Source organism: Phaseolus vulgaris, chromosome 7 (genome assembly GCF_000499845.2).
Source record: "Phaseolus vulgaris cultivar G19833 chromosome 7, P. vulgaris v2.0, whole genome shotgun sequence".
In the NCBI taxonomy this organism is placed as follows: Eukaryota; Viridiplantae; Streptophyta; class Magnoliopsida; order Fabales; family Fabaceae; genus Phaseolus; species Phaseolus vulgaris.
This window is the reverse complement of record NC_023753.2, coordinates 9,588,824-9,603,483: the sequence shown is the minus strand read 5'-3', so window position 1 is coordinate 9,603,483 and position 14,660 is coordinate 9,588,824. Positions and strand designations below refer to the sequence as shown.

Sequence of the window (14,660 nt, the reverse complement as noted above, 5' to 3'; positions counted from 1 at the left end):
TTTTAAACCATGAATTCATTGGGAACAACCATAGGAAAGCGAAATAAAAACGCGTGAAAAAAAAATCCTTTTGTGTACACCGTAAAAGAATACATTTTTATATTAGACTATTCTATTTTTTATTGATTAAAAATGATTTTATTATTATTTGATATTAATATAAATTGGTAAATGTAAAATCTCCTTTACTTAATTGAATAAGTTTTCCAACCAAAAGTAATGTCAAATGATCAAGAAGTAGACTTTTTTTTTAATAATATTAAATATTTCTCTTTTTTCACATAATTATTCATACAATATTATCTATTTTTCAAAATTATATTATTTTAGTATGACAAAAATTTGGACACGTTTCCGTTAGTCATAGACGGGCGGAATGAAATAGTGGGTTGGATAGGGTCAATTTCACAAGTTCCACATGAATTAAAAAAATGTTTATAATAAATAATGAGAAAATAAAAAGTCATCAATTTCAAATAATGTGATTAAACTAAATTAACATATGATTTTATTAGTTGAAATAATGGTAAAACATGTACATTTAGATGTTATAAAAACTATACATCCAGTTTTAAAATTCGTATTTCATCATGATTATCTCCTAAAATACATATAATATTGATAAATTTGGTTAATATTTCACCAAATGAGGAGTTGATAAAAGAGATAAAAAAAAAGGTTAGTATAATTTTATGTTTTTAAAAGAATAAAAAAGACAAATTTATAGAATGTTAAGTTTTTTTAGATAAATTTAAAATAGATCAAAAAATAAACAAATTATAAATATTTAATAAACATGAATTTGTTATTTTATTAGAAATTATATCTCTAAAAATTCCATTATCTCTAAATTTTCTCTAGAATTTAAGAAGGTAATAGTTAGTAGATGAAGATAGTTAATAAGATTTTTTTTATCAGGTAAGTGTTTAGTCTACTAATATGAATTCAATTATTCTTTCTTCATTTCTCTAAAATTTTGGCAATTAATTTTGCTAGTAAGGATGTTACTTCCATATAGGGAGAATTCATTTTAGTATTTACTTTAATTTGGATATTGAAATAAGGATGTGAAAATGTATTTTTATGGACGTGCATATTGAATAAATGTGACTATAGAAGCATGTGTATACGAGTTGGAAGTTTAAAATATAATTTTAAAAGTAACAATATTGTGTAATTTTTTGTATGTAAATTGTTAAGTGTAATTTATATATTGTAGTAGATATAAACTTTGTGGTTTGAGGTTTGAGCAAAAGAAATGTCAAAAAAAATCCTCTTTCATTTAAAACAAGTGATATGACCCAAATCATAAGAAGTAAGAGGGTACATATGATTTTAGAAGTATAAGCATTAAAGAGATAATATATGGTGTTTATGAAACTTATTTCTATTATACAACAAGTAACATAGCTTAAGTGATGAGTGAACTTTTAAACAAAAAAAATCACATCAAATATTTTTGCCATGAAAAAGATCACTCAAGTAACGAGACGACGTTCAAGCCTTTCATTTGGAGTTGATATGACTAGTTGTTCAAGAGATAAAAGTTTGTTCGAGATGTGACGATTGATGACATGCATATGTGATAAAAGATATGTGTATATTATTTATCATGATCATGATATGTATGTACTTGTATAATATATACATCCTAACATACATTGTATATATGTTCATATTATAATCATTTTATGTGTGTGTTGTGAATCTTTTATGAATATTGTAACTCTTTACTATGAATATGGTAACTCTTTACTAGTATATACAAAAGTTATTTTTATTTAATTTTTTATAAACATTATAAAAAATATATATTCAAATATGCTCTATTAATTTTCATATTTTTAAATACATGCAACTTCATACACCGTCAACTTTGTATTTTATGGTGTCGGTTGAGTTAAAATTCGAATTTATGCATTAGTGTATAACCAATCAAGTACTCTTAAAATTGTGATTTTTTTCTAAAAATTGTAGGATTCACTACAAAATTAAAAGTCTATTTTGTTATAAGAGATCTTACTTCATTCAGCCAATTACGTATGTCTTTCTCATCACGCACTGTCTTACAAAATTATAAATAAGACTAAATTTTTAATTTTCTATTTTATTAATTATCCAATCAAATGATAATTTTAATTTCCTATAATTTGTAACAAATACTTAAGTTTTTATTCAACATTGAGTATAACAAGAAACTTACAATAACATTATTAAAATATCATTTTATTATTATTTAAACTAATTTTTATTAGAATTTAAAATTTAATATGTTTATCATTTATGTTTTTATTATTGATACACTACTTAAAATATATTTTTTTTGTATGTTACAAAAGTTTTTACAGATTCGTACAACTTTTATGAAAATTCTATATAACAACACTAAATACTTGTTAGTCATTTTATAAAGATTTTAGTGGATGTTTGCTAATAACTAAACTGATAATAAAAACATTAGTATAAGTTTTAAAATAATTACTGTAAAAGTCTGTAAATTTACAATACATAATTATTTATTATTTAACTAGTTAACTAGAGTGTACATATATACACTACAAGAAAAAAACATAAAATAGAAATCAATTTTAGATACTAAAAATAATTAGTTGTTAAAATAACTAAATTAGAGACTATTTTAGAAACTAAAAAAAATGTTTCTAAATTAGTTTCTATTATTGTTAAATGGTTTCTAATTGATATCTAATTAGATATAAAAGTTTTAACTACCAATTATTTAGTTTCTAAATTTGGTAAAAAAATTTGGTTGTTAATTAGATATCAATAAAGAAATCATTTAAAAATAATAGAAACTAATTTGGAAATCAATTCTTTTTAGTTTCTAAAATAGTCTTTAATTTAATCACTATAACAACTAATTATTTTTTTCTCTAAAAATTGGTTTTTTTTCTGATACTTTCTTTTCTCTGCTCTATAATTTTTCAAGAGAGAGATTTAAATTTTAGTGTGTGAAAGAGAACCAATGTTTTGTAATAAATACACGTACCAGGTGAAGTTTCCTTTAATATTTAGCATAAAAGCTGAGAAGAAATTTTCATGAAAATATAATTTCACCATAAAAAGTCAAAACGTAACTAACTTTTATATACATATTTAAAAATCATCACTGTTCATAATCAACAAGTCCTTTGACTTAGGAACGTTCTGATAAATTAATTGGACACGGTTTGAAAAGAAATAAAAAAAAATGACTTCTAGAAGGGTGTGTATATATATATATATATATATATATATATATATATATATATATATGTGTGTGTGTGTGTTTTTTTCCTGTCTGAATTAATTACATCTTCTTAACCAAATTCGCTCATACCCAATGAAGATGAATGCATCATTAAATGTTTCAGGCTTTTCTTTGCTACACAATAATGCTCATTTAACTATAATCCACTAGATTATCAAGTAATTAACAATAAACTAAGATAGAAAACCCAAACACAAGGGTACTCTCAAATTTGTTTATGAGTTAAATATCCCAACATGTCTCACAAGTTTCAAACTAAGTTATTAATTATTGCACTGGAAAAGCAAACAGCACTCCCAATTCTCTGGCATGTTTTGCTTAAGTTTAAAATCGCAAATATTAAGGCCATATGTATATAAAAATACATATAGGTAGTCACATATAGATAGCAATTAGTCATAGATGAAATCAAAAGCAGTGTTTGTCCCCAGAAAACAACAAAAAAACAAGTCTATTTCAATGCACAAGATGGAGTGTAAGCAAAAAAGGCAGAAGAGTGTATAAACTGGTTTGCTGAACATGCCGGCTCCACAAACATGAACAGTGCCAAACACACATAAATTAAGTGCATCTGGGACCTTGGTATTGACTTCCACACACAAGTAGCCAAACACAAACTTAACTCAGACATGTGGACACAACTTAAAGCAGCCTCCATTAAACTAATAACAAAGTTCTGGTTTCGAGAATTGTTATATCTCCATGCATATGTACAGTTTCATCTAGAAGCACTCTGAATAATAATAATAATAATAATTAATATTATAGCACCTTCTTTTTAGCCTGCTCTTCTAGATGGTTAATCAATGATCTGTTAAATTCGAGTACCTTTTATTTTTGTTTTTTTATTTCTTTTCATCTAGATGATATCGACTTTATGTCTGCATCATTACCTTTAGCTTCTCTCTCTCCTCTCTAAAACTATTCCATATATATTCAGAAGATTGAACAGATCAAGACACTTATAAGCAGCAAACAAAAATATTCTTCACTCTCTCTGTGTTCATATATTCCCTTTTGTTTCTTTCTCACACAGAATATCGATGGCGGTTAAAGAGTTTCACTCGGATCAAGAAGTAGGGAATGAAGAAAGCAACCTACTGCAGGTAGACCCATATGAAGAGGAAGAAGAAACCCTCTCTCTTTGTGACCTTCCTATTTACAGTGGCTATATGTCAGATACATGGGGTGGTGAAGATGGAAAAAGATTTGGTGATGATGGTGATGATGGTGATGATGATAATCTGTTCGAGTTCTTCAGTGAAGAATTCACCTCTTCAAGTAACAGTGCAGCCGCAGAGAACATAATCTTCTGCGGCAAACTCATTCCCTTCAAGGATATTCCTCCGCGTGTTGATGAATGCAACAGCACTGCACGAAGGAACGTGCAAAAGGGTATTGCAAAACGCGGTTCGAACGGTTCAAAGAGCTTTGCATGTGACTACACGTCGGATGGGAAGGTATCGCTGGTGAGGTGCACCACCAAGTCTCGGTGGTTTTTGTTTATGTTTGGGATGTCCAAGTTGTCTAGCACTACTGAGATGGAGCTGAAAGATATCAGAAACAGACAGAGCCGGAGGGGACCGGCGGCGATGTTTCCGGCGGCTGAAGAAGACGCCGTGAAGGGGAAGAAGAGAGGATGCAAGGGGATGTGGAAGATTTTGAAGTCAATCACCATGGTCTTAGGTTGTCGCAGTAGTAAGCTTGCAAACGACGTCGTAAAGGCTGCTTTGGTGTGAATTTTCAACATCACACACCCGCCTCTACAAAATGCACTTGCTTCTTGAGTTTAATTCATATACCATTATTATATATTTAATGAGATTTTATTTTTTTCTCATTATATAAATAGAAATGTGTGGCAAAATATAGTTTTATTTATGGTGTTATTTGTGTAAGAATATTTGTGCATATGAATTAAACTCAAAGATGCAGTTCATAAATTTTTCTAGATATTTTTTTACTGTCATATAACTTCTTAAACAATAGCATGATATGATTTTTAAAGATATTTTTGTATTTTTTTTTAATAATATTTTTTTCATATATAATAACAGTTAATTGTTATTATTTGAGGTGTCAGCATAAATGAGATATCAAGTTACATAATAATGACTAACATTCTTGTTTAAAGTAAACAAGAATGGAATAATTTATATTAGTGAGTTTAACGGTCTCTTTTATTGAATTTATTTTCATAATTTTCTTCATAACTAACTTATACCTTAAACTTTATAATAAGGTTAATCAATGGTATGAGTTGGATTGTTAACTGTCACATTTATTGAAATCCAACTTAAGTTGAAAATTTATTTTATAGGTGAACTCATGACACCGTCCAATTAACACGGTACAATAATTATTTCTAGTAAAATATTTTATAAAGATAAAAAATAATAAATATAAATAAAAGTTTTGAAATAAAATAATAAGATATTTAATTGTGTTAGTGGGTAACCTTGATTTTAGCCATCACCGAAAGAAAAAAAGAAGGAAGATTCTTTGTCTTTTTTTTTTTTCATGAAGACTTTTATGATTTTTCCTTTTGGTCTCACACCATTAACTCAAAAGTCAAAACACGCGCAAATCGATAATGCAAGGTTTCACAACTCTTTATAATAATATAATAATATTTTAAATTAAAAAACAATTTTTTTTTTAACTCTCAGTCAGAATGCAATGTTAAAGTTTTTTTTTTTTGGATGAAAAAAAAAGTGAAGAGAGATTAGTAGATTATATAGAAAATATGTTTACATCAATTAAAAATGTTTTTTGTTTATTACTTTTTCCGTTATAAAAAAAATATTAGTTTGTTAAAGATAAAACTAAAACATTTTACAGTACAGTTTTTAAAGAATTCTTCATTTCTAAAGAAAAGCAACCAACATTAATCTTCAACAGTGAATTTCACAGGTTTTGATGGACTCAATTTGCATCTGACTATAATTTTTAATTTGTTTTTTTCATTTGGATAATCTCCAGTTTCTATTTGAACAAACAACGCCTAGGTTATTAAGCAATTTTGAAATAAATTTATTTACAAACATTTAAAGTTGATTTTTCTTATAAGTTAAATTATGTACTTGATTTTTATAGAAATGTATTTTTTTTTATAAAAATTGGCATCTACAAAATATTTTTAACTTCTGTAAAATTTTGAATTTAAATAAGTAGAAAAAAAAGCTTGCACACACTAAGAAAAAAATAACCACAAACATTGATGTTGATAAATTAGCATGTGTTGGGAAGTAGTACTAACATACATCAATAATAAAATAATATCAAGAATGCGGTAAAAAAGCATGGTCAACTTCTATTTAAAAGAAACATTCAAGAAATTCAATCAAAACATGATGTTAAGATGATATGTCTATCTTAGACCAAGTGCAAAATTACCAGAATAAACTTAGATCAATAAAAAAAATCATATTTTTAATAAAATTTTAAACTATATAACTTTATGTAATTCAACTAATCCTATAAAATTTTAAAAATTCAATTTGTTTTATAATTTTCTAACTATCATTAAACATTTCAATTTTTATATCATCTTAAATCTTTACATGACTACAAGTTGATATTATACATACAACCCAAATACGTATATATCACAATAAATTTGTATAACTGTTATAGATAACTATAACATACAAATTCAAAATTAGTATCTAAATTACATATATATTTTTATGTAATTATGATAAATTTATATATACAGATATATTCGGATGTAATTGTATGTAAGTTTAATTTGTTTTTTTTTTATATTTAAAAGTACTCAAAACCAAAATCAGTTCCACATTTGTATATACAAAAAGTTATTCTGAAAGACTATAATTTAAGTTATTTTTCATTGATTTTAAATTATAATTACAACTTCAAGTGTTATTCATTTTAAACCAAGTTTCTAGGCTTTGTGAAAAAGGAAAATTACTTAGAAAATTGAGTACGATGGATGACCTAAATTGATGATGAATAGCATGCTGTGAGACAAAAATCACAACGGAAAACAGAAGCTCTCGGTGATATGAGAGAATGGTACACAAAAACATCTTCCAATTCAAATGGAAACAAAATATTAAAGATAATAAGAAGGAAAAGAGATAAGTGAAACCCAAAGGTTTTTTTAAACCATATAGTTATTTTTTTTACAATTACCATGATTTTTAACCACAGTCTTATAAATCTATTTGAATTATGTTGACAAATTTTGTAATTTAAAATGATTTCGAAAATAAATTTAATTAATAAAAATCAGTTTATAAGGATATATTTTAAAAAAAAGCATAGGAGAAAAACAGTAAATAATGGGGAAGTGAGAAATGTGCGTTCATATTATTTTGTATTCACGTGATGATGATGATGAGTGTGCATCTATCTATTGGAAACAATGGAGGAGGTGAGAAGACCAGACTTTTGATTCAAGGGAACTTCATTCCGAAACTTTGGTTCATGTTACTAATGAGAATGAAAGTAATAAAATTAAAAATGTAATGTTGAAGGAGAGGGTGAATGATGTTTGTGCTAAATGTATAAGAATAAATACTATACACTGATAATTGTTTGCATCTATTTTTTTTTTCACTTTTACTTTTACAACTCTCATAAATAATAAAATATTACATTTAATTATTAATAAAATAATAATATTATTAATTGTGAAAATGAGAATCCTAACAAAAATGTGTTGAAACTATAATCATCCTTTACTAAAATATTGAATATAAAATATTGCTTTCCATATTCAAAATAAAAGATAATACTATATTAAGTTAATTACACTGCATTTAAATACTCTAATAATCTTATAAAATGTTATGTTATGTTTTTTTTTTAATTTTATTATATTTTTAGTGTTGTTTTTTAAAAATATTAAGCATAAGTAGTTTTTTCTTTCAATGGTTTAGTTGAAAACAAATATTTTTTTAATATATTTTAAAATTGTCTCTTTTGATAAATAAATTGGAAAAGTGTGTAATTTTGTTCCTATTTACATGTTTATGAAAAATATGTGATACATCGAAAACAATTTTTTTAGCCATTATGTGTGTTGTATTGTTAACCTTTTGGATAATAATTTTATGACGTAAATAATTGTTTTATAAAAAATTTATCACAAAAAAAATATTTATTTAAATATTTTCCTTATTAATATATATATTAAAAATTTAGATACATATAAGTGAATGATAAAATTAGAAAATACGGATATATATATATATATGTTATGCAAAAAAACATGGAATTACAATTTCATATTTGTTTTTTTTTAAAATAAAAACTTTCATATTAGAAATTATTATACAACTTGACATTTCAGTTATGAGCTCCATATTTATTATTAGTGCTCCATACTATGTTTTATTTTTATTCGTGACAATTTGCATTATAAAAATTTATTTAATTTGATTAAAATTGATATTTAATTAAAATAAAACTAAATTGAATAATAATAAATTTACCATATATATATCTTCTTACCTGTATTCATATTTATTAAAATAAATTATAGATTTATACTGATAATATAAGTGAGTGAATAATATCGTTTATTTAATTTTAATATTAAATATAATTATATATAAATTATAAAAATAAAAAAATGCGGATACATAGGCATCTAAGTACCTATGTTCCCGATAGTAATAATAATAAATATTTGTTAAATATTTAATTTTAATCCTTTAACTTCTATATATCAAGAAATACACATATAAACTAATTAAAATGGAGTAAATGATAAAAAATAATTAATATTATTTTGAACTTTGAAAATGACTGTTATATAAAAATAAAATGTTTAAAAATTAGTCAATGGAAAAGAAATAAAAGAAGAAAGATATGTATATACACGATAGACATAGGGATTATTTTATTTTTAAATATATGGCTCAAATTTGTTTTATAACGGTGGATAGTTGAATACTAAAAACATAACGTATTTTTTAAAATATGTCATGGAAATAATTGTTGTAATAAAATAAAGAAAAAAAATTGCATTGAGTTAATGAAAAATTATACACAATCCAGATACATGTATACAATTTAAAATAATATATATAATAAAAAATAAATTTATAATTAAATGATGTGATAAATAATTAAAATAATTATAGATTAGATGTAAAAGAAAAAAAATTATAAATGTATCATGGTTAATCTGTAATATAATAATAATATTTAACTCAGTATCTGTAATATAGTAATAACATTTAACTCAGTCCAAGGATACTGGGAATATACTCTATGAAAGGTGGACCAAACGAACTAATATGGTTGGAGAACACTTGGCTCCAAATCCAAAACTCTTCAACTGTTTCTTTTCATTTAGTTCCATGTTTGAATAATTTTCGATAAAAATCTGTTTCTTTTGAAATTTATATGTACACTTTAATCTAGAAATTTGACCATTTTCACCACATAGGAAAAAAATAAATCTTTTTCATTATTTTAATATATGACCACCAGATTACTGATATTGGTTAATAGGTCATAAAAGTAACTGTTTATTATTCAGGAAAATAGGAAGATATAAAATGAATGTGAGTTGAATTTTCTTGATGTTTCTCTTTGGAAAAGTAAGACCAAAAATCCAAGCCCGTGAAAAACTGAAAAAAAAAAGACAGCGAGAGTTCGTTATTTGTTAGATAGATTTTGGTTGTTTTTTTTGTTTGGGTACGCTGTTATTTATAATTATGAACGTTAAAATTAGGAATTTCTCATTCCGTGTAGGGCCCCACTTATCCTGACACCCAATCCTTGCTGTAATTGATCAATTCATCGTTGAAGTTTTCTCCTTTTCCTCCTTTTTGTCCCTTCGTCCTCTTCACAGGGCATGTATGTACCTTAATCTGCAGAGAGATTTGTGATTCTTATGCTAAGGTGTTTGGAATGTGGAACATTTAGGTTTTGTCATCTTAATAGTGATTTTTGTCCCTTCCGATCCTTATTCTTGTACCTTTTTGAATCATTCTATGTTATGGCTTTGATGGTTTTTCAATTGTGCTATCTGGGTTCTCCCCAATCTCCATTTTGTATGTTTCATTTCTCTGTTCTGTTAGTTTCCAATGAAACCGGGTGTTCACAAATGGTGCTTTTGACTTTGATTTTGAACTTCTGATGGCTTATTGAATGATGCTTTTGGCTTCATCCTCGTTTGATCATTCCATTGCACAAATGAATCCAAAGAAACTCATTGCTTTATGTTAGGAAAAACAGTTTTTTTTTTCTATTATGTTTCGGTTTCTTGTCCTTTTCATTAATTGGGTTGGAAAGACTTTTATATAATACATCAGTTAAAATTTGCTTTCAGAATGAAGTTCTATCTTCTTTTACAATTCAGTCTGAATTCAACATGTATTAAATTGAAACATTGAATTTACTTACTTCTTCACAACTTTTTTTCCTATATTTTTTTCGTGTTTTGAATGAAGTTTGATCATTTTATGTTATTAATTCAAAATCCATTTCTCTGCCAGATAAAGGAATTGCACATGGGGAGGAAAGGGTGGTTTTCTTCAGTGAAAAAAGTTTTCTTTTCTGATTCGAAAAAGGAACAGGTATGTGGATAGCCCCTGTTACATTACCTCTGACATGAAATTGGATAACATTCTCATGCAAAACAATTTTGTTTGCTCATAAAAAACAGAAACATCCTCCTCATCATCAACAACAACAACCACATCATCATCATAAGTCAAAGTTAGGATGTTTTGGGGCTTATCACCCCGATGATCTAGAAGGAGCACCAATTGCTATTGTTCCCTCACTTCCACCTAGAAAAGAAACCACACCAAGAAGTGTGCCAGAGAATGAACAGAACAACCAAGCCTTTTCTTTGGTTTTGGCCACGGCTGTGGCTGCAGGAGCTGCTGTTGCTGCTGCTGCAGATGTTTCTCGTCTCTCAAACACGCCTCGTCAAAATGGAAAAGCTAATCAAGAAAAGGCTGCTACCACAATTCAAACAGCCTACCGTGGATATTTGGTATGGAATTTTATCAATCCTATTTATTTGGAACAAACATTGCTTACACAAATGAAATAACCAATAACATGGAAGGTTCGTGTCATTTAAAAAATCATTCAGTTTGCTTTGTTATGGGGAGAATTTGTATCTGTGCTGCTAGAACATTGAACTGTGAGAGACTTTTACGTGTAATAATGTTCTATGTTATGTGGGTTTCAGGCAAGAAGATCCTTGCGAGGCTTGAGAGGTTTGGCGAGGTTGAGAACATTGGTGCAGGGGCAATCTGTTCAAAGGCAAGCAGCTACTACCTTGCAATGCATGCAAACTCTTTCACGGTTGCAGTCTCAGGTTCGTGCAAGGAAGGTCAGAATGTCTGAGGAGAATCAGGCTCTTAACCGGCAACTGCAGCAGAAACGTGAAAGGGAATTCGACAGGATGCAAGCTAATAATGTAAGTAATAATTTGTATGTTATGTTATAGGGAGGACATCAATGAGTTATGCAAATACACTTGAGATGTATCTTTGTCTCAGAGAATGTGGCTTATGCAATAATGCTTCTGTTTTATTACTAGTGAATGTGTGTGTTTCTTCTTGTATGTGTTCTGATTTATCTTATGACAAATTGTTAAGTGTTTCCCCTTTTTTGTTCATTACCCCCTTCAAAACTTTTAACAAATTATTGTCATGCTAATGGGTTACCACCCCTTAAATTTTTGTTCTAAAGAGGCAAATACTTTTTCAGCAAATTGGAGAAAAATGGGATGATAGCTCGAAATCAAAGGAGGAAGTTGAGGCAAAGTTGTTGAACAGGCAAATAGCAGCTATGAGAAGAGAGAAGGCTATGGCTTATGCATCTACACATCAGGTAAGAAGAGACTGCCTTATAGATTCTACTATCTAACCCCATGCACGAAGGAGTCCATTTTGATTTCCCTACACTAGTCAATTGGTTCAAGTTGTGTTACCAGGTCAATTAAATCAATGTAGAATTTTGTTCAAAATGAAAACCAGAAAATAGGCTAAAAATGTATGTTTAGACTAGTAGAATATAAACTATTTCCTCCTATGGATAACCACTTTCTCTCTCTCCAACAGCAAACATGGAGGAACTCTTCAAAATCTGCAACAAATGCTACATTTATGGATCCAAACAATCCCCACTGGGGGTGGAACTGGCTAGAGCGATGGATGGCTACTAGGCCATGGGAGGGTCAAAACACTACCTACCACATTGGTCATGCATCTGCCAAGAGTGGTGCAACAACCACCATGTCAATTGGTGAAATCACAAAATTATATTCTCTCCGTGACCAGAACAATGATGTCAGAACCTCCCCAGCAAACCAAAACCCAACTCGTCCTCGCAGCAACGATTCCCCTCCAAGAAGAGCCTCAAGGGCCCCACTAGCCAATGGAGCAAAGCCAAAGGCAGGTGGTTCATGGGGTGGTGATGGTGATTCAAAATCCATGTTCAGCAAAGCCCATCGCAGGCACAGCATTGGAGTGTCACCAATGGGAGATGATGACGAGATCCATTCACACAACTGCTCTTCACCTGCTTTCCCAACTCACACAACAGCACCCACCAAGGTTGCAAAGGCGAAGCCATCATCCAAAGGGAGAAGTGCATCATTTGCTGCACAAAGAAATGGAACCCCCGAAAAAACAGCTCCTGCTCCTCTGAAGAAGAGACTCTCTTTCCCTGCTTCTCCATCTGGTTCAAGCAGGTATTCTGTTTCAACCAGGCCGGGAATTGTGTCTTCCAACAAGAGTGCTGCTAATGCTCCCATCCCTGAGGAGAAAATGAGAGTGAGAAGGTAGAGATGCATCATGCATGCCATTGGTGTACTTAGAATAGAAACATGAACCAAGATTAATCACATGGTCAAATTACAAAAGCTGGCACCAATATCTTTCATATCATATCATATCATATCAACCTTTTCTTCACAAGCCACGCTGTTGGTGCAATGGGAGGAAATGCAATCAAATTTGACTGATCAAGTATTCATTTGATCCCCACAGTTGTCTGCATAACCAATGCAGATAACTTTTTCTTTTACTTTAACTCACTGTAGTAGTGCTATTTCTGATGTTATATATGTAACAGGATTATTGCTTTTGGGGGCAATATACATATATACACACACACACACTAGTTTTATCGCAATATATACTTTTTTATGTAAACATGTTCTACATTATTTATCCCCTTTGTAAAGTACTCATCAATTATTCAATTATTCAAGGGAAATTGTTTTCTAGACCATGCTTCTGGCTGTGATGGATCATGCTATATCTACTCTCCATTCCATGTTATGTTTTGAGAAGAGAATTTATTTTGAATTGACAAAAAATAATACCATACAACTCACTAAAATGATAATATAGAACTTTTTTTTATAATAACATTTTTATTAAGCTGAAAAAGTAAAGAATGAACTAAATTTAAAATTTTGAATTGAAATTAATGGTGAAATAATGAGATAGTGTGAAGACTACACGTTGACAATGGGTGTGTGGTTAGAAGATGTCTGAACCCATTGGATTGGTAATGGCGGTTTCAGGACTTCTAACCAACGGTGATGGCGGTTACAGGTTTTAGGTTAAAGGTCCTTTTGACATAACTTTTCAGAATATTAATTCTCTCAACAAAATTGCATTTTCATATATTCTCCATCACCATGCCATCAGTCATTTTCACTACTTTTAATTTTTGTTATAGTCTTTCATTTCTCAATGTCAATTATAATTTATAGATACTTTTCTTTTCTAATTATTCAATCTTTTTTAAAAATAAATTGTGATGAAATTTCAAGTTTCAAAATAGATATTTATAGATAGAATAATTGACTATAATAATCCCATTTCAACGCATTTGAAGTTAAAATACTTTCTTATATTAAATTAATATTTAAAATTAAGTAAAGTAAAAATATTTAATTAAAATTCACTTAAAAAGTAAAACAAATATAAGCTCAATATTACCAAAAATATATCATTTCTCTTGTCAAGTTCAACTACGATTAATTAATATGTTTAGAAAAAAATTGATTCAATTCCACCCATATTTTTTAAAAAATTATATGATTGTTGATGATTTGATTTTCTCGAAATGGTTCAATGTTTTATGAACAATTTATATAAACAATATTCGGCTAAATAAATATAATATTTCAATACACAAGCCACGAAAAAAAAGGATGATTGCTAACCATCTTGAGCCACAAAAGAATAAATTTTAAGGAAAAGAAGTTTCATTGAACCCAATTAGTTTCATTATTTGTGTTTTAAATTGTTAGAATTTTGAAAATTGGCATGTATATGCAACCATTGAAAGAAACTGTGGTGGGTTATAATGTGTGGTTAACTGCAGAAGAGATAAAGCCTAAAAAATGTTCCAATTGTCCAATAAAAACTTGAGT

At 28.3% G+C, this 14,660-nt stretch overlaps 2 protein-coding genes across 6 annotated transcripts; both read left to right on the top strand.

Annotated features, from left to right (window-relative positions):
* Nucleotides 1-4,210: 4,210 nt before the first annotated feature.
* LOC137828153 (uncharacterized) lies at nt 4,211-5,211 on the top strand. Its single transcript, XM_068634605.1, has one exon. The coding sequence runs from the start codon at nt 4,312-4,314 to the stop codon at nt 5,005-5,007; it is 696 nt and encodes a 231-aa protein (XP_068490706.1). The 5' UTR covers nt 4,211-4,311; the 3' UTR covers nt 5,008-5,211.
* Nucleotides 5,212-9,830: 4,619 nt separating this feature from the next.
* Nucleotides 9,831-13,504, top strand: LOC137828400 (protein IQ-DOMAIN 3). Of its 5 annotated transcripts, none has more exons than XM_068634959.1 (6): nt 9,831-10,105; nt 10,747-10,827; nt 10,917-11,252; nt 11,454-11,684; nt 11,978-12,100; nt 12,331-13,504. In XM_068634959.1, the coding sequence occupies exons 2-6, from the start codon at nt 10,762-10,764 to the stop codon at nt 13,054-13,056; spliced, it is 1,482 nt and encodes a 493-aa protein (XP_068491060.1). In that variant the 5' UTR covers nt 9,831-10,105; nt 10,747-10,761; the 3' UTR covers nt 13,057-13,504. The 5 variants fall into 5 exon arrangements, with proteins under 5 accessions (XP_068491060.1, XP_068491059.1, XP_068491061.1 ...); XM_068634958.1 differs by having other exon boundaries at nt 10,015-10,150; XM_068634960.1 differs by having other exon boundaries at nt 10,102-10,174.
* Nucleotides 13,505-14,660: the final 1,156 nt, after the last annotated feature.

Excerpts from the sequence above, each read along its gene's own strand:
- LOC137828400 (XM_068634957.1), top strand. The coding sequence starts at position 10,696 with ATGAAGTTTGATCATTTTATGTTATTAATTCAAAATCCATTTCTCTGC. Across the intron at positions 11,253-11,453 it reads CAGCCTACCGTGGATATTTG|GCAAGAAGATCCTTGCGAGG; the intron begins GTATGGAATTTT and ends TGTGGGTTTCAG. Across the intron at positions 12,101-12,330 it reads CTTATGCATCTACACATCAG|CAAACATGGAGGAACTCTTC; the intron begins GTAAGAAGAGAC and ends TCTCTCCAACAG.
- LOC137828153 (XM_068634605.1), top strand. The coding sequence starts at position 4,312 with ATGGCGGTTAAAGAGTTTCACTCGGATCAAGAAGTAGGGAATGAAGAA.